This window comes from Gopherus evgoodei, chromosome 6 (genome assembly GCF_007399415.2).
Source record: "Gopherus evgoodei ecotype Sinaloan lineage chromosome 6, rGopEvg1_v1.p, whole genome shotgun sequence".
Classification (NCBI taxonomy): Eukaryota; Metazoa; Chordata; order Testudines; family Testudinidae; genus Gopherus; species Gopherus evgoodei.
The window spans coordinates 85,187,573-85,207,533 of NC_044327.1; the positions used below are offsets into that span (position 1 = coordinate 85,187,573).

The 19,961-nt window shown below is 38.0% G+C and overlaps 1 protein-coding gene across 2 annotated transcripts in view; it reads right to left on the minus strand.

Annotated features, from left to right (window-relative positions):
* Nucleotides 1-19,961, minus strand: part of MSH3 (mutS homolog 3) — a 186,983-nt gene that overhangs the window by 111,491 nt on the left and 55,531 nt on the right. For both annotated transcript variants that reach the window (XM_030566366.1, XM_030566365.1), the window contains exons 9-12: nucleotides 10,990-11,102; nucleotides 9,844-9,958; nucleotides 2,515-2,599; nucleotides 1,776-1,885 (exon numbers count right to left, since the gene is read on the minus strand). In XM_030566366.1, coding sequence (XP_030422226.1) covers nucleotides 1,776-1,885; nucleotides 2,515-2,599; nucleotides 9,844-9,958; nucleotides 10,990-11,102 — 423 coding nt within the window. The remainder of the gene's footprint in view (nucleotides 1-1,775; nucleotides 1,886-2,514; nucleotides 2,600-9,843; nucleotides 9,959-10,989; nucleotides 11,103-19,961) is intronic.

The window sequence follows — 19,961 nt, forward strand, 5'->3', positions numbered from 1 at the left end:
CCTCTTTAATTCTTAGGGCTGCAGTGGTTGTGGAGCCAGTGCCTTTGCTCTGGCACCCTCTGCTGACAACCACCCAAGCAATTTCCAACAGGATGTGGGGCTCCTGAAGTGCCACAAAAGAAATTAAGTAACTATTTTAAAACTAATTTAATAAAATATACTTTGACCGATATATAATATTAATATGGTCTTATGCCATGATTCATTTTTACACCAGGTGAGGTCCAGAAGTTCCATCCACCCTTTCTAATCAGAAAAGATCAGGCATATAATATATAGCTTATTAAAATCAGATGCTACATTGGACCTCTGCGGCATACTAAATATTATATCTACTTGTAAAAAAGCGTTCAAGGTGACCTTGGGAATTATAGGCCAGTGAGAGCCTTACGTTAGTATCAGAAAAACTGGTTGAACTAAAAAAAAGTTATACAATACCTATAAGGAATATATGATAACCAGCACGGCTTCTGTAAAGGAAAAAAGCAGCTCACTAGTATATTATGTTTTTTGAGTATGCCAACAAAATAGTGGAGAACTGGATGAGGTAATTTTTTTTTTATTTTTAAAAGCCCCTGACAAAAATCACATACTACAGACTAACAAGGAAACTAAGCAGTCGTGGTTTAAGAGGTGAAATACTATAATGGACTAGAAATTGGCTGAGACAGAAAACAAAGAATACCGTAGGAGTAATGGTCAATTAGCAAAAAGATAACAATGGGATACCTCAAGCTTCCATTCTAAAACCTGTAAAGGGAGACAAACGGAGGGTAATCTTCCAGATAAAATAAAATTATTTAGGTTAGCCCAGTCAAAACAGATCAGTGAAGACTACTCTTCAATTTTCAGCTGCAGTCAGAAAAGCAGGCAAAATGTTAGGTTGTATAAAGAATGCGACAGAAAAGAATGACGCTATATCAATGGTAGGTCCTCAGCTGGAATACCAGGTTCAATTCCAAACCTCCTAGTGTCAACAGATATAAAAGAAATGGGGAAGTTCAAAGACATGCAATGAAAACAGATGAAGGCATGGAAATACTTCATTATTAGCATTTATTTGTATTCCAGCATTGCTACCGAGGCCCCACACAAGATCTGTGAAGGGATATTAGAAAGACCAAGACAGTTCAGTTCAAAGAGGAGAGAAACAACAGGGAATACGCTAAAGATATTACAAAAAATGTATTTTCAGAGAAGTTAAATCAGGTGTTCCTATTTACTCGGTCAAATACTACAAGAACAAGGAAATGTTCAATTAAATTAAAGGAAACAAATTTAAAACTGATAAAAGGAAATACTTTTCTATACAACACATGATTTAGAAACATGACATAAAAATATCCACAGTTATATTAAATAGAATAAAATAAATTAGGGATATAAACCTTCATATTTCAAGGCACAGGCCAAGCACAGAGTGGCAGGCTTAGGAAGAAACTTTCCCTATGAGCAGTTTATTCTTTGAAGCGTCTGGTATTGGCCACTGTCAGAGAAAAAGATAGCGGTCTAGATGGACCACTAATCTGATTCTGTATGACAATTTCTAAATGTCTATTGTTATTAGAACCTTCTTATGTGTGCTGTGGCAAATAGAAATTGACAGATTTACAATGTTCACAATTTAACATAACATGAAGAACACACTTTTACCACTTAATTACCTACCCTTCATTTTTTATGGACCTCAGATCTTATGAAAAAATAAAGCTGTGCTCAGCAAGCATTATGATTCATAAAGCACAGGCTAATTCTAAGATAAAGAGTTCCTTTACCTGGATTTCATAAGAGGTTGTGTCACCCATTTCTTTAGTTTCCGACGTCCAAAGGAAGTTTTGGTATGATCCAAGACCCACAATAGGCTGCCTTTTATTTTCAAATCAGTCTACGGTAAAAGTAGCAAGATTGTTTTTTATTAATTGAATAATTGCACTAATCCAAGTATTAAATAAAATGCATTTTGTTTAGTTTTACAAATACTAGAATTAAACAAGAGCCTCTATTTTTACTTGTATGCAAAAGCGTTATGTAAAATATCTTCAACAGTGAGTTAGAAGATATTTAAGATGATTTTTCCCTCTTTCAGCAAGCATGCTTTCTCACAAGACAGCCTCATAAAATTATAGAGATGAATTCTACAAATTAAATGATGTTTGTAAGCATGAGCCAGTGATATGGAAGCAGTGCAAAAAAAAAAAAACACCTTAAAATGACTGGACTGAAGTTGCTCAAGAGCTTCCAGACTCAGGAGGAGGTTTTCAACAGCACCTGTGGCAGTGGGATCCTTAACTCCCATTGAAAATCAACAGAAGTTGAGGCCTGCCATTTGTGGCTCTGAAAATTTTCTCCCTTTACACTCTGTTTCTATTTAAAGGCATTTAAAGTTTCTGGGTGAGATTTTCAAATGGCCATAAGGGATTTAGATGCACAACTTCCATTAAGAGTAGTGTATTTAAATTCTATAGACAGCTTTGAAAATGTCAAACTATCAATAAAGTATTACATTTTCCTCACCTGATTCTGTAAGATTTCCAGATTTTTCAGTGTTGTCCCATTAATTGTCATGTATTCAGCTTCACTTGATAACTGCTTAAAGTTACTGGGAAAAAAAACATTTCAGACGTCATATTGCAAGTGCAGAAAGAGACATCAGTGAAACACAAACATGTTAAATCAAACATTGGCTGTGTGGTGCAAAATCAAGTAAAAATGGAAAGCATATCAAATAAACCATACTAATAACATAACTGCACATAAATATCGTCGACAGGTCTCTCAACAAGTAAACAATTACAGCAAGAATTGATACTTGTTACAAACAATAATAAGCAACAGCTGCATTTTGTTTATACATAGGTCATCCTAATATTTTGTTTTTCTCACTTAAAAGACTCCAGCCTACATTTCGTATTATCTACACATTATCTACACAAGGTAAAAACTTTTTACACAGTTTTTTTCCACTTGCCTCACACAATCCTTGCTTCTACAAATTTTGCGTTATTAGGGTTATAGTTAACCTAACTTTTGCTAACAAAAACTATTATGCATTAAAATCCCCTATAAATCCCTATCAGTTCTTTCTCTACTTCCATACAGTTTTAATCACACTGTTAAACAACAAAAGAATACCAATAATAAATTTTTGAATGTTTTTCTACATTTTCAAATATATTGATTTCTATTACAACACAGAATACAAAGTGTACAGTGCTCACTTTATATTATTTTTTGTTACAAATATTTGCACTGTAAAAAAGAAAAACAAAAGAAATAGTATTTTTCTTAAAGGTTATGAAGCCTGTTGTCCCTTTTCTCTGAAAACAATTAGGGACCTCTGAAAGCAAAGTCCTGGATAGTCTGTTGGACTCAAGGGATTGCACAGATGATAACAACCACGAACACCTTCTCATAGTAACAGCTGATGCCATGGTTCAAGCAGCTGAATCTGCATTGTCCAAACTGTTCTGGAGAGCGGTCCTACTGACCAACTTACTATCTACCACCATGACTGTGAACTCCTATCTACATCTCTCTGGTAACTGGTCTTGAAATTTTAGAACACTCCCCCAAGAGAGTGAAGTCACGACGACTCAGGAGTTCCTCCTGTTGGTTTGCATTTCTGAGTTGCAGACTTTCTGAGGAATAACATTTGTGCCTCTTTGTCCGGCATGTTGTCCTTTGTCCCACTCAGTGGCAGCTGCCATCACAAGAGAACTCGAGTGGGTGGAAGTGGGAGCAGAAATGTTCAAACCCCTGCAAGGGGATGAAGTATCTCCTCTCGGTTCATTTTGCGATGGAAGGTAAGAAGGTGGGTGTCTACCAAAGAGCCTTAACTGGCTCCATAAAATCAGAAGAGCTACACTGACTGGGGTTGCCAATACCAGAATATCTACCAACTTGTGAGCACTTTCATTCACCTATTCAGTCTCAGTGTCAAGTACAGAAGCCACCCTTCTCTTAAGACCCTGTGGTCCTCTGGTGGCGAGTCAGTTGTTGGCTCAATAGCCTCATCTGGTGATGAGGTATAGGAAACAGCACGCATCCAGGGTGGTGGCTGATATTTGACTTGCAGTGAAGAAGCTGCCTGGGTGACTTCTAGCTGCTCAGTACCAGTCAATGATGCACTAAGTGCCAATGTTTTTGGTGTGCTCTCCATGACAGTAAGCAATACAGCTGGGGGGAGGGGGTGAAGGAGGGAGGGGGGACGGGTCCTAGCTGGAGGGAGAATGCCCCTATGGCATCCAGAACAGCCAGTGATATGCACCTGGAACCCATCTTTGCTTGGACCATTGATCTTTAGAGGGAGGTTGCTGCATGGCGCATGGTCCCAAAGTCTCTGAGAGGTTACGTTCCCATCCTGGATGGGATACAGATGACCTCACCTCCAACACCAAAGAAGAGTGGGATACTTCTGACAATGGAGTGGCAAATCCCGATGGGTCTGGTGAGAGGTAGCCTGAGCCCATGGATAGTAGTACCAGAAAAATCACTGGAGGTTTTCCTCTCGAGAGTGCAGGCTTTTGCATAAGCTTGGGTAGCAGTACCACAGGATCTTGACATAGTGAGGCATGAGCAGGAGGCACTGGTACCATCCATGGGCCTTCTACTGCTGGTGATACCGGTATGGAGAGACTAAGCAGGTCCTTTGTGGCTACATAGCATAGCACAGCAAATTAAGGGGATATAGCTATCCAACAATCCAGATTATATCCCAGAAAATGTCACATAGGCGTTCACTGAATGTTGCCTGCAAGACAAGGTTAAGACTCACAGTGTCTCGAGGAGTTTGCTGGTGAGGTGGATAGACTGGTGTGGCAGGAAGCAAGCTCTCTCTTCCTGAGACAGAGATAACAGTGTCCTATAGTTCTGCACTCCCTGAGAGAGCATCACATAAGCCCCATGCCATGCTTACTTCTCAAAAACATCACATTACAGGTATGATAAGGACATGTACTGATCTAAGCTTGAGTAATGTGGGACCCAAATTCCAGGGGCAGTTCTGTGTTTAATCAACCTGACTCTTGAGCTCACCAGTGAAGAGTGGCATAAGGCTAGCAACTCTGATGTGGATGGGGACTAGGTACAGGAGTCCAGGGATTCCCAGAATATAAGGGTAAGTCCGACAGCCAGGCCCTGAAGCTTTGAGAATCAGGGCTGTGTAGAATTGAAGGGAACAGGATAACAGCGCTCTGACTTATCCTGAATTAGTACAGGGTTCTCGAAGTGAAAGAGGGTGGATGATCCAATTGCCTTTACTGCTATAAGACAGCAACAAAGAGTCCTGTGGCACCTTCTAGACTAACAGATGTATTGGAGCATGAGCTTTCGTGGGTGAATACCCACTCTGAGGAAGTGGGTATTCACTCACGAAGTGGGTATTCATGTTCCAATACATCTGTTAGTCTAGAAGGAGCCACAGGACTCTTTGTTGCTTTTTACAGATCCAGACTAACACAGCTACTCCTCTGATATTTGCTATAAGACAGTAACTCTGTAGTTAAATCAGGAAAGCAAAGAGGGAAGGCTCCTAAGTACAGCCAGAACATGGGGAAGTGGGGGAAATGGAGCTCAGAGATAGGCGCAGATCACACTAGGGCAGATGTTGTAATAGCACCCTAGGAATAAAAGACACAACTGAAGGAGAACATCCCACCATCAGTCTTGGCTATTGACTGGTTTCTCCTTCAGGGATTCTATCTACTTGTGAGCACTACCAACATGGTATCTAACCCACCCCGTCACTCTAGTAATATGGTAATATCCAAACAGGCTAAATGATTACGCTGCCTAGACAACTTCTCCCATATAAGGGCAAGCACTTTCTGTCCCTCATCTTCACTCCACTAATCTCTTATTCTCTTTCATTTACTTTCTTCATTCTTCTGTTTGCCCGAACACACCACTTCAGACAGGCAGACTGGATAGAACAGATGAACAAAGGTTCTAGGCTGAGAATTATAAGAAAAAGGAGAAGGGACGACAAAGTTAGTCCTAAAAGGGGCTAAAAAAATGACTACTTTGTGTATTGCTTTCTGGCAGCTACAGTCATTTAGCATAAGTGTAATACTCTCTACAAAATGGAAAAGAGGAAAGATATAAGAGGAAAGGGAGCACAATGCAGATCTTGCTGAGTAACTAACAATGAAATTCACCCTCTCTGTACGTACAGAAGGTGTGCAGCATACAGTGCATACCCCATGTAAACCCTATTCTAAGAGCTTAAGTGGTACTTTAAGGCATGCATACACTTTGTACTGGCCTTCTGCAGAAGGGGTGAATTTCACCATATGTGCATAAAATTCTTCTTCAGTTATTCTGAAGTTTTCCTCCTTAAAACTCTTCTTTAGTTTATGAAAGTAAACTATTTTGAGATAGTATCCACAATGCATACACATGAAATATTTCTGACTGCAGATCCTAAAGTTGCATCATTTACTGCCCGCTGGTCCCCACTGTACTCTCTAAATTACTCGAATTGGACATTTTTCTGGAAGTTGATGAATTCCTTTCGAATAACTAACACCAAACTCTATGATACAGTGCTCTAAAAGCTAACCAATACAAAGATTACAACCAGCATGATCTTTGACTGTTGAAAGTACTAAAGAGGTTTTTCAAATGCGCCAATGGGAATTAGGCACCCAACTCCCACTGATTTTCAATTAAAATTCTGTGCCTAACTGCCCTTTGTGCCTCAGAAAATCTCCTGTTAGATGTTATTCACCCTTTTGATAGAAATCACAGAGAAATAAAGGGTCATCTAGTCTTACAATATTATAATTAGAATATGCCTCAGTAATAGAGATGTTTCCTTATTCACTGTTGTATTTAAAAGCCTCTCCTGAAGAGTAATAAAAAATCTGGAGTACTTCACACAAGAGAATCACCTCATTACTTATGTGGGAAAAAACTATCCTGAAAACTAATTCCATGATTCTCTAAGCAGTCAAAACTGATATTTAGCAGTTTGCAGACACTCTTCATAACTCAAGGGAATGTTTCCTTTGTCTAAGCCTGCTCTTATTAGATCTATAAACTTCTCAGACAGAAAGTTGTATCTCACAGCATACATCATGCTTACTGATTCATCAGTACATGCTCATTGACCTGAATTCTCTCATCAATTTTAAGTTGCCTGTCAGTGTGGCAGAAGCATTTATTTTATGTGCTTCCTGTAGAATTGCAGAAAATAACTTAATCTGATATCTGCTGCATAAAATGCATTCCCCTTCCTGAAATTAACCTTATGGATTATTTTACTGACTTCTTTAATGTTTATTTTTAATATGACTGAAGTTGTAGTTGGCCCAATATTTCTATATGTAACATGTTACTAACAATGATCAGAGCCCTGGGAAACAAGTAGCTACTGAAAGGGAGTCCCTGTATCTGATAATCAAGGGAGTACAGGTTACTGACATCACTTCTTTCAACAAAGTACAACAGAAGACAAGTTTCTTAGCTCAATATCACCAGTTACCTCAACATTACGCATTTTCTTTGTATTGTAACTCTAGGATATCAGGAAATCTTTAAACTTTCCATTCAGGTGCTTTCTTTGTTCATACATTCAGGTCAGGCCTGTTATTTCAAGAATCACCTATTACATTAATCCTTTTCCTTCCCATTCTGTAATTATACTCAATTTGGAACTTGCAGCTAGTGCAGAATGTGGCAGTCCACTTATTAAGCAAGGTCTAACACTGAGAGAACATTGCACCTGTACTACTGAATGATTTCCAGGTGAAATTTAAGGTGTTTCAAGTCCTAGTAGGTTTGGGTCCACACTACCTGAGAGAACATCTGCCTTTTTGTGTGTTATTGCAGCCGTGGAAATCATCCAAGGCACTTGAGCCAACACCATCCATGGCAATACAACACTTTCAAGAATGACAGGTCCTTGACTTTAGAACTCACTCTGCTCCTTTGTTTATGAGAACTCATATTTGGTGATCTTCTGCACACAACAAGATGGACCTACCTGTTCAACAGGCTTTTTTCAGGTAAGTCTGATTTGTGGGATAGACTGGAGTGCTCTGACTAAGATGCTGCTTGAGGGATATGGCATGTTGGTATGGGAGATGATATTTAGAGTTGGGGAGATACAAGACTTTTTTTTTCTTATCAGATCTATAAGGCTTGCTGAGTGTTCTGTTATTAATATTTTGTATATTTTTTGGATGGAAGAAAATGGGGGGCTTGGTAGGAGCAAACCAAATCCAAATATGTTATTCCACACTACGTATATTTTATAAGCATAAGCAGTTTAGAATCAACCCAATATTAGAAAAATGTTAGAGACTGACAAGCCCAAATATCATCTCTTCTAAAATTCAGATTTTAAAAATTCTCTGTAATGCATAAAAATTCTAAGTTTTCCAAAACAAGGTCTGCAATAGTGAAAAGGACATTTGTCAGCTGTGAAATCTACCAACTAAACCTAAAGTATTGCGTGTGTTTTGGTTTATTCTCACGCCCACTATTGCTGTCCACCCGCCCATATTACTTTTACAAGACAGTGAGGTAGTGAAACTAGATTTCTGTAAGAGAACAAAGCTATTTTGTGGCGTGTAGGAAGCTCCAGGAGGAAGGGAGAGGAGCGGGGACGGGGCACACTCCGGGGAAGGGCAGGGCAGGGGTGGGGACTTGGGGGAAAAAGGTGAAATGAGGGTGGAACCTGGGGCGGAGGTTGAACATCCCCCAACTAGAGGGGAAGTCGGTCCCTATGCATTTAATATCATTCCCATAAACTTATTACATGGTAGTTTACTCACCAATACGGTATCACCCACTAAACTCCCTGGATTTGTCAATGTGTTTTAAATTTTTAAGTAAGTGACCAGATTCACAGACTCAAAAAGCTCATAAACATTTGGATACATTAAATACACATGAGAAAGCTAAAGAGAAAGTGCGTGAAATATTTTCACAGGAAAATAAAATATCGGTGAGGCTCATCGTCATAAAAAAAAAATCTGTAAAATGCAGCAGCAGACTTTTGTCCACAAAACAAAACAGAAGTAAAAGTTGAGATAAGATGTCTGGGCTTTATTAACAAACTTTTTCATTTCCCCTGACAGTATCAGTTTCTGCAGCTTGTTTGTTTTTAATTACATTTGGCTGTAGTACAAGCCAATTTAAATATTACTACTGACTACAAGCATATTCTTTCCTATTTCTAATGATTTTTATTGAATATCACTTGACGTTTTGTTAGTGTTAATTAGGAATTCAACTGTAGAACATGATGTTTACAAAGATCAGGTGCATTAATTTTGTGGAAGAGAAGCTGCCAGCTAGAATTTACAAAATGGCAGATGGTTAAGGCCCTACTTCATTCATTCATTGTAGATCCTACAATATTAGGCTTCATCCACAATTCTGATTTTAATTAGCTTACTTGGCACAATTCAGAATTTTGTATACAGTTTGAGTATGCAATTAGTACTGCACTAACATTCAATGCCTGTAAAATGTAAAAGGCTAAAGTGACTGGACTTGATTTCTACAGTAATTGTGTTAAGACTTTTAGTCTTCTGAATTTTAACATTGTACTTTTTTTTAATTAACATCATATAGTTGCAGCAAAATGTCTATCAAAAAAATTAGCAAGCACAACATAATACTTGAGTGTTTTTCTTAAACTAATAGGTCTACTCTGGCTTTTCCAAATTACTGCTATTAATAAAGGTCCATCATTACTTTTCCGCAATTTTCCATGTCTTGTCTGCAACTCAGCCACAATAATTTGAAGATCATCCCGCGATTCAAGTGTGGCCTTATAGAGGGCACATTTTTATCATTATTTTGACTCTCTGAGATTTATATAAAATAACTTACCTCGGGTTGTAAAGTATCTTTTCCAAATTAAATTCTTTGAGGTACATAATTACTGCTGCCAAAGAGCAAATCACAGGCTTATCCAAGTTTAGGATTATAGACAGTTGTTGAGAACCTGCAAAAATATGATTTCCTTTGTTAAATGATTGTCACTAAAAATTGAGACACGCTTATCTATTTTTCAATTCAGTCAAGTAGAAATAGAAGATTTTATTGTGGAAGTGTTAAAAATATTGTTTATAAAACAACAAAAATCAACTTTCAAAATAACATCTACAAACTGGGACAGCACAGTGAATTTCTGTGTTGTTCTAATGCAAATAGGGGTATAAAATACTGGACTTTGCACTCAGTTCCCCCCAGTCTCCCTTAAAAATTGCTGATTATCAGTCCAGATGATTAATAAATTTACAGACTAAGGCCTTGATCCTGCAAACTGATAAATGAAGGTGGCACTGGTTCTGCATGGGTGCACATGATTGCCCATGCAGACGAGGACCTGTTTTGTAAAGTTGCTTTATGAAAGTAGAATTTTGCTTTTAGCTATTACTTTCTATTCTAACTTCACCCAATACCAACAGTATCAAATTTTGCAATAAAATACACCTCAACATAAAAAGGAACTTTTACCAGACTTTACTGCAGTGAAACTGAAACAAGCATAAGTGTGCTTTTTAAACTGTTTCTTATTAGCAGAGTGTTAATTAAGAAACATTTTCATAGGTTTTTGCCAAATTTTCTTCACTTTTTACACAATGTGCGAAATTAAGTTTTCAAGTAAGTATCTTCAGATGGGGAAAAATATTAAGAATTCTTCATTACTAGCCTACTGCTCACTTCTCCAGATCACATCATCATTCTTGAAATTTGTGAAATTCCACATCTACTCTCATTCTTCTCCAATTTGGTCAGAGATATAATAGAGGTAACTTCTCAGAAATATCTACAGTACTACATAGTCTTTACATTTCTGCCTTTTTCCAGCTACTTTACTTGTTTTGCAACTATGTACCAGTTCAGAGGGTAGTTATTAAATATTTGTATTAGTCAGACCTAGCGGTCCACTGTACTTGCCACCAGTCTTGTATTTGTCTATATAGCAACTAATCAGCACTATAAATTTCAAAGATTTACTGAATGAAGTACCTGTGGTATCAAGCACTCCTCTTGCATAAAAATCAGTAATCAGCTGGAAAGCATGGCTGTATTCAAAATGAATGCTTTCTATCCTTTCTATTCGAATTCCGTCATCTCGTAAACTGGAATGAAAAAAATAATGCTCATTAGTTTCCAATTCTTAATCTCCTTTTATGAACTAAAGAAGGCTCAGACTTCAACTCACTGGTTTTTTCCTCTTTCCTCTCTTTTTATTGCTAAGAAGCCAGGAGGATAGTAAATGAAGGCATCAGTTACAGCATCTAACCTAAGAAGGATTCTAAAACAATTTAACTTTTTCTTTTTAATTAAAAACTTGCCTTCTCTCCAGAAAACTCTGTATGACTAAAGTTATACTCCCAAAAGTGATTACCAAAAAAATGGCACCTTCCTACTCACCAGATCAGTTTCCTGAATGTTTTCAGAACTATATCTTCTGATTTTAGTGATGAAACCAATTTTTACAACTCAGAATTGTACAAACTCTCACAGTCAACACAGTTAAGAGGGAAGGATCTGATACTTTCCTGGCTAAGGGCTTCTCTACACATGAAACTTAATGTGGAATAAGGTAGGGTGTGAATTTCAAGCAGATTACTATTCCTGACTAACTACATTTGTCAGCGCTCTTATTTCAGAATAAGAATCCCTTATTCTGAATTAGCTTAATCCACAATTAAACTACCAGTAATTTGGAATAAACAACCCTTATTCTGGAATAAGAGCATCCACACAAAATCAGGATTAATTCATCAGGAATGGCTGTTGTGTCACAACGAGTTATTCCACTGTGTACAAATCCTACACCAGGCAAGATGGGGTTAAAGAGAAGTTTTAGGTTTAGGCAGCCCTGCCACACCTGCAAGGCATACCAGTCTTGGAGAAGGAGCCTTAAAAAGGGAGAAGCCCACTTCAGTGGAACCCATCCCTGGGAGATGGACAGATCTCACCCCATAGTTCCCAGGAAGGAGCACCGTGGAGAATGAAGCTGGCAGAGAGTTCCTACATGATAGACCTGAGGACACTGAGCTAGCCTACAGCTCATTAGATATCTCCCAAAAGGAGGGAGGCCACTCTCCCACAACATATTTCTGTTTTCTGTCCACCTGTTCACTTCTGCCTGACACCTATCTGGGGGAAGGGAGCATCATCTTTATTCGTCTGCACCACACCCAACACAATAGGATCTTGATACTTCAGTGGAGTTCCCAGATGTTACAGTACTATATAATATATGCAATAGGAATGGAATGTTTTTCAGACTGATAGGAGGGCCCTTTTTTTCTGTATGGGTCCCATATATTAAAAGATGGAGAGAGGTTACTCATCTTGTCCAGGAACTGGAGTTCTCCAAAATGTGTCTCTCTGTGGGGGCTCCACTTCAGGCATACCTGCACCCTGCACCACTGATGAGAGATTTTTGGTGTTGGTGCCCATTCAGCCCCACGCATGGGCCCCACACATCCTCATGCCCATGTTAAGGCTATGTTGGGCTGCATGGGCGAACCACTCTCAGTTCCTTCTCCACCACAAAATCCCACCAACAGAGACTCCAAAGCAGAAGGGGAGGAGTACAGGTAGTAGAGCACCCACAGGGACATACATCTCAAAGAACTCCATTTACTGAACAGGGTGAGTAACCTCTCCTTCTTTGAGCAGTGTCCCTGTGGGTACCCTACTTCAAGTGACTCCCAAGCAGTACCCCTTTAAAAAAAGGGGGAAGGGGTTGGAGAACAGTCCAATATAGAAGAGAGAACTGCATTGCCTACAGCAGCATCTGATTGTGCTGCAGGTGCCAAGACATAATGATTAGAAAAGGTATGAACAGAGGACCAAGCTGCCATTCTACAGGTGTCTGCAATTGAAATATGCTTAAGTAAAGCTATCGATATAAATAGGACTCTTGTTCAATCTGCTATCATTCTTAAAGGGGGTGGACATGATTTCTGATCACTTTTTTTTTTAATCACCACCGACACTAATGCAATGAGATATTATTTTCCTTCTTGTTCCTTTAGCTTGTACCAACCTACATTTATATCTACTCTAATACAGTGATGACCCTAGGTCTAAGCTACCTAATTTAATATCTATGGCCACCTGAACAATTTGCAATTCTCCAACACACACTGAATGCTAACTGGAGCATAAAAGAGTGCAGGCCTTTGAGGCAGTCTTGCAAGAGAGCAGGTCTTTAAATCCTACCCACTCAGAGGCAAAACTAAAGAAATCTTTTTTAAATGGGATTTTATTTTTAGGCTCTATTTATTGTGTCCTCACAATAGTGTCTGTTTTCAAAACAGTGAAGTTTAAGAGTACCTGGAGAAATAATTTCTTGAAATTGAATTCGAAATAGGAGGTTTTCCTCCACACACTCATAGCCCCACTCAACTACCTCTTTAATAGTTGGCTTGCTGGTTCTGCCCCCAGCACTGATTTTTTAAAGTTTGTATCTATTTTTTAATAATTATTAGTGTAGTTTGCTGCAGTGAAGTGTCATTTTCTATCATGATTCATCAAGTGAATTTCTCTGTCATTGATGCTGTAAAAAAGTTATCTCCCTCTGTATAAAATTTTGGCAAATGAAAGCAACAAGCAAATAAATTTGGGTAAAATTTGAAACTTGCAAAGTCACTGAGACTTAAGCTTCTATTTCACTCAGGCACTTTTGGAAAAGCTCCTCGTGTGTCAGAATAATGTAACAAGAAGCAAGCAAAATAATCAAAGCCTTTAGAAAATGGAGAGAAAAATTCCATTTATAACATGAGAAATCTCTCAAGGTAGAACACATTTAAAATCAGACAAAAACTATCTCAGATCTTTGTTAAGATCTTTAAGATACCTGGAATATGAATTTCTATAGTATTATCAAACACCCATTTGATACAGATGTAACTGCTATACTTACATAATATGCTAAAAATTTATTATGTTTATTAATCCAGCAGCTACCCGCCCTAAAATTCACCAAGACACTACAAAAAACAAAATTTGCTGAATAAATCATTGATGTTTTTATCCTCTATTCAGTGCAATTATTATCCTTAGGCCATTTTTCTGATTATAGCCAAATCATTTATCATGACACTACTCCAGAAATCAATCCCAATTTAAATCAGAATTTTCAACTTCCAGTCAACTTTCATAAACATCATTCTTGTCAAAACCTCTACAAATGAGTTGCTGTTAAACAGAGTTTGATATTGATAGTTTAATTTACTTCCATATTTAAAATTGAGAAGGACCATTAGAAGAAGCTGTTACCCTAAAATAGCCAAAGAAACCAAACATTTTTAAAGAGAAAGCTTTTTCCTTTTTATGCCACTGTATGTGTTTTGCTGTTATTCCACCTATAACCTGGTGTTGAACATACACCAGATAATTATAATTTGTGTGTGTATTTTAACAAAATGGAACTCTGAAATTGTCTAAAGTAAATATCCTTTCTAGGAGGCAAATGGTGGGGAAGGTAATAGAGTTCATTGAGGAAAGCAGTATATTAAATACAAGTGAACTGAAGGAAAACCTCTGATTCTTGGCGTATTTTTGTCTTTTGTACTGTGTTTAATGTTTCCTAGAAGCATATGTACATTGAAAGACATTTAAGAAAAGTGCATGTAGTTTTATCTGTCACTCTATTAGAAAAAGCTGTGTTTCATGTTATAATGGATATCTTAATTTCATAGTCCCTTCAACTATAACAGTGGCTGATGAACATATCTAAAAGTTGGCCCAGTAAAAGATACTACCTCATCCACCTTGTCTCTAGTATCTAAAAATCAACATTTAACTCTTTACAAGAAATAAAAACGGAGACTACTGTTTTGCTTTCTATGTCCAAGTGCAGCATAGCACACAGGAAAATCAGTAAAGGGCCCTATTGGTTCATTCTGATCATCAGCTCTTCTGAAAAAGGTACCAATTTTCTGGTGTGAGGGTTTTTGGTTTTTTTAACCAACTAAAATGCCTGCAGAGAAGTTCCCTATGTGATACACACATTGCAGATTTAGAAAGCAGAATTGGTTTCGCATAGTGGGCTTAGTGATAGACAAGGCACTAGGACACAAAGTCCCTGTTTGAAAGAGGTTTGGTTTTCTTAATAGTTGTTAAACAGTATGTGAATAGGCCCTTCTTTACAGTATTTCCTTAAAATGCTTTACACATGAAGTGGTCAAATAAAATGAAAACCATAATTTTACATTCTACCAATTAGTAAATATCTGCTTTTGATACTTATTACTGAAAAATAGCTTTCAAGTAATGCCAAAAATTTTTTGTAAATTAGCATTCTGTTGTACAGTTTCATAGAGTTTAAAGTCAGAAGGAACCATTAAATCAAGTCTGACCTCAAATAATACTTTTAATACTATCTTCTGTGCACAAAATGCCCTCCTGGTACATGAAGCCTCTACCCCTTCAATCAGTTAAACCCCTCCTGTAAAAAAACTTATTCCATGACATCAAAAGAAAATAGCTGACTAAATCATCTACTTATCTATTATATTTGTCTTCTGAGTGAACTGTCATTTGTGTGTGTAAAGGGGTGGTCAAATATTGAGAAATGAGGTCTGAAGGACACTGGTAATAAAGCTTAGAGCTGATATGAGAAAAGATTGGATAATATCATTTCTGCTAGCAGTCTCTCTCACAGTTCTGTACATCTTGGGTACTCCCCTATCTCTCTGCAACTCAGAGAGTCAGATTAACATTTTGGCATGGTCTGCTCCTGCTTGCTACCAGATGAGTTATTCTCAAGCTGTAAAAACAATATATTAACAAATATTCCAGAGATAACTATATAACTATGTACATTAGACAAAGGAGGACAGTCTTATGGTAACAATTCCACTTAATATCTAATGCTTGGCTCATGAGCCTTCCATGGTAAGTAGGATTATGAGAGATAAGCATCACAGGTTTCCCCTTTGATGGCACCGAAAGGCAAGCCATCTGAGGTAAATGGGACCAGCACGGTACTGAGCGCTGCAGTGACCTTGCTGTTTTCCCCATGTCTGCTGGTACTGACAGTGATGACTCAAACTGCCAGCAATATTCGAAATGCCTCTGGTACTGAGATGGTATCAGTAAGATGCGATACCCTAGATGTCTAAGGTGCTCCCTCTGGCTCCAGACTCTATGGTACTTCCCTAGGTAGCCTAGTTAATGGTGCTGGGTTCTGCAGTGCCGAAGCAGTGCAGTGCTTAGACTTAGACAGCACTCTATTCTTAGCAGACTTTGGTGCAGGGGATCCTCCACTCTCAGCAGTCTGCTTAGAAGCCTTTTGCCTCTTCTTAGGCACTGAGGATGGTGAGCAATGTTGGGACTCAAGCACAGTAGGAGGCACACTCCTGACCAATGCTGAAGCACTTGGTGCAGAGTCTGACCAATCTGGCTCAGATGGGGGTTTAAAAGCTGCCTCCATGAATAGAAACATTACAGTGGCTTCACAGTCTTCCTTTGTGCAAGACTTAAAGTCCCTAGAAATTTGGCAATGTTCCCTGATACAAGCCTTCCCGAGGCACCTGAAGCAACTTGAGTGCAGGTCACTCAGAGGCATAGCCTTATTGCAGGAAAATGCAGTGCTTTAAGCCAGGTGAACAAGGCATCTTTTGGCACCAGAAATCAACCAAAACTCTCAGATGGGGTAAAACTTAACTAGCTGTACTAAAAACAGTAACAACACTAAACTATGTACAACAAAACACAAGGGTACACAGTATAAAGAATCCACTGAGAGCACTTGCAAAATCAAGCAACCGTTCCAGCAACCGTCACAGGTGGTAGGAAGGAACTGAGAGGCTTGGAGTTGTCCGAGCGAAATGGACACGTGCAATCACTCAAAGAAGAAAAGTAAAGTTGAGGAAACTTCAATCTGCTAATTCCATTTCAGATACCTAAAAATATTGGTGTGCCCTGTTCTTATTAAGATCTAGTTTTGTTGGGAAGAAACTAGCATTGAATATTGTATCCTCTTCATTAATTCCTCTTTAACCGCAATCATAGCAGTGTTAGCCCTCTGTCATAGTAATTATGATTCCTTCAATATACTTAGCAAACTTGGCTTGAAAAAATAAAACAAACAGTTTTCACAAACAGTTTAAGTTACACTAGCTTTAGATTCCATTTGCCCCTCTTTGATTTTTCTTCATTTTTAAACTTGTAAAAAGGTAGAAGTGTGACCTTTAATCCACAGAAATCTAGTACTTTTTTTTAAAAGGTTCATATCCTTTAAAACTTCAGACCAGATTAACAAATATTGGAAAAAAAATTGCCTGTCATTGACCAAAAAGAAAAAAAGTCAGAGTCTCAATCAATTCTTCTTTGTTTATAATACATTTAAACAAAATATGGATTTTTAAAGTCACTAACAACACTTGCCTGACATTTTATACCTAGATATTCAGTAGTGCACATATATTGTAGTGTATTTCCGATATTAGAATATTATTTTAAAAAGTACATACTGTAAATATAACACTGCAGGCTTTTTCCCCTGCTAAAACCAGATCATATAATGCAAATAGACACAACACAAGAAAACACCTCACTAAGTGAGGAACTATAGTCCCCTGAAAAGAAGCAGAGAGCTATCATTCATGGAAAACAGCCTTTATTCACAAAAGCAGTATAAGGGTCAAAATAAAAGCTCTCATTTACACGATTGTTCCAGAACTGTGGAATTTGTTGCCTGGGGATTTTGTGAAGGCCAAAAGAATAAACTGGGTTCAAAGAAGAATTAGGTAAGTTTGTGGAGGATAGGTCCATCAATGGCTATTAGCCAAGATGATCCAGAATGCCACCCAATGTTTTGGAAACCCTTAAGACTCTGATGTTTCCAAAGCATGGAATGGATCACTTGATGATTACCTGTTCTGTTCATTCCCCTTGATGCATCTGGCATTGGCCACTGTGGAAAGACAGAATATTGGGCTAGATGGACCAGTGGTCTGGACCAAAATGGCCATTCTTATGTTTATGTTATGTTTGGAAGAGGGAAAGAAACTGAAAGGAATTATATAATCATTGTAATCAGCTTTTTTATTTTTTTCCCCAAAAGCTAATTATAATTCACACCCATGGTTAAAAAATAGGACAATCACTGTAATAAATCTATTGCAAAACACTGTAGGATCAGATCAGTTAGAGAAATTAATAAGAAATGGTCAATATCACAGTTCCACAGCCACAAAATCTATAGTCTCAGTTTCAAACTATGTTTTGTATTCCTGGTATATTCAGCTCTAGATTGAGACAATGATGTTGCAATTTGTAAATATAATTGCTTCAATATTTTCAAAAGAAATCTTAAAACACAAAAGCAATTTTTGATAAACACAACTAAATCTGTTTACAGGGTTATTGTAGCTGCGTTGGTCCCAAGATATCAGAGAGAGGAGGCAGGGGAGTTAATACCTTCGATTGGACCAATTTCTGTTTCTGAAAGAGACAAGCTCTCAAGCTTATGCAATCTGAAGAAGAGCTCTGTGTAAACATGAAAGCTTGTCTCTTTCACCAGCAGAGGCTGGTCCACTAAATTACATAACTCATAATATATAATTGCATAACAAGTTATTACCTAATCTACCTTATTTCACAACTAAATCTGTACTAATAAGCCAAATGTTTTTCTACATTGCCTCATAATAAGTGGCATAACTGAAAATACCACAGAATTTGTTCTTATGCAGTGCTTTTCACATTAAAAAGTGTCAAACTGCTTTAGAAAGTTTAACAGCCAGACAGCACTGAAGATGCCTACAAGGACAGAGGAGAAGGAAACATACATCAGCATGGATATAAAATGAGATGTTAAACAGCAACTGGAGATGGGCACTTGGGACCTTGGGTTAACATCTCATTCAAAGCACAGCATCTCTAATGCTTCTTCGTACCCTCACTTTTTGTCCATAGCACCGCAATGCAGAATCTGCAGCTACAAGTCCAAATCTTGGTTTAAAATTTGAACCTACAACTTTTTATCCCAAAAAAGATTGCAGTATCAGAACATACATGTTTTATTAGACAGAGACCTGAAACTGGCATAGATTTCTATGAGATAGGATATCTGAATCAAAAGCCGTTTTCTTTCCCTCTGTTCTTCTATGGTATATTACCATTATAATTTTAAAAGATATGTCTATTAAAAAAAGCTTCCCTCCTGCCAGATCCTGCAGTGAAGCCATAATCATGTGTTTCTGTCACATCACAGTATGGTGCCATAGAAAGACTGCATCAACAAACTCAGTATTATGACTTAACTGTAGGGAAGAATATACTTCATTCAAATAAAAATCATTGCTACAGTAAATAAACAAGAAAAAGTATACCTGGCCAAGCCTATAAAAGATAGACATGTTCAATGTTTAAGTATTTTTCCCAGCCCATACTGAAGTCACCCTTTAAAAGCTGAGTATGAGCTGATCTCCATAGTAGGAAGTGAGCCTGAAACATAAGCCCTTGTATCAGAAGCCTGAACGAAAGCAGTGGTTAAGGCTTTTCTCCTATAAAGCAAAGTTAAGTTGCGAGCAAGAGGCAGGCCCTGCTCACAGAATCTGGCAAGAACTGGGCTGATATTGCAGAAACACACAATCCTAAATAGTGCTAGGTACAAGAATATACACGCAAACACATTCCAGAAGCGTGGTACCAGAAAACCCTAATACCAGCACATTCCCCAAAGATAAGAGAAACACACTGACCCATCCTAATGATAAGGTCAGGATGACAGCATGATGGATTGAGATGTTTTGATCAAAACAACAGGTACAAGGCAATAGGTGGCACCCAAATACGTCAGAGGGACAATACGTAACTTTTTTGCATTGGGCTATAAAGAGGTATCGCTGAGGGGATGTCGGGGTCGGGTCGAAGGGATAATGGAAAGTCCTACCACTATCTGAGCTGGTCCATTATCATGAGCATACGTGTGCTAGTGTACCTGTAACCATTAAGCCCAGGCGTTA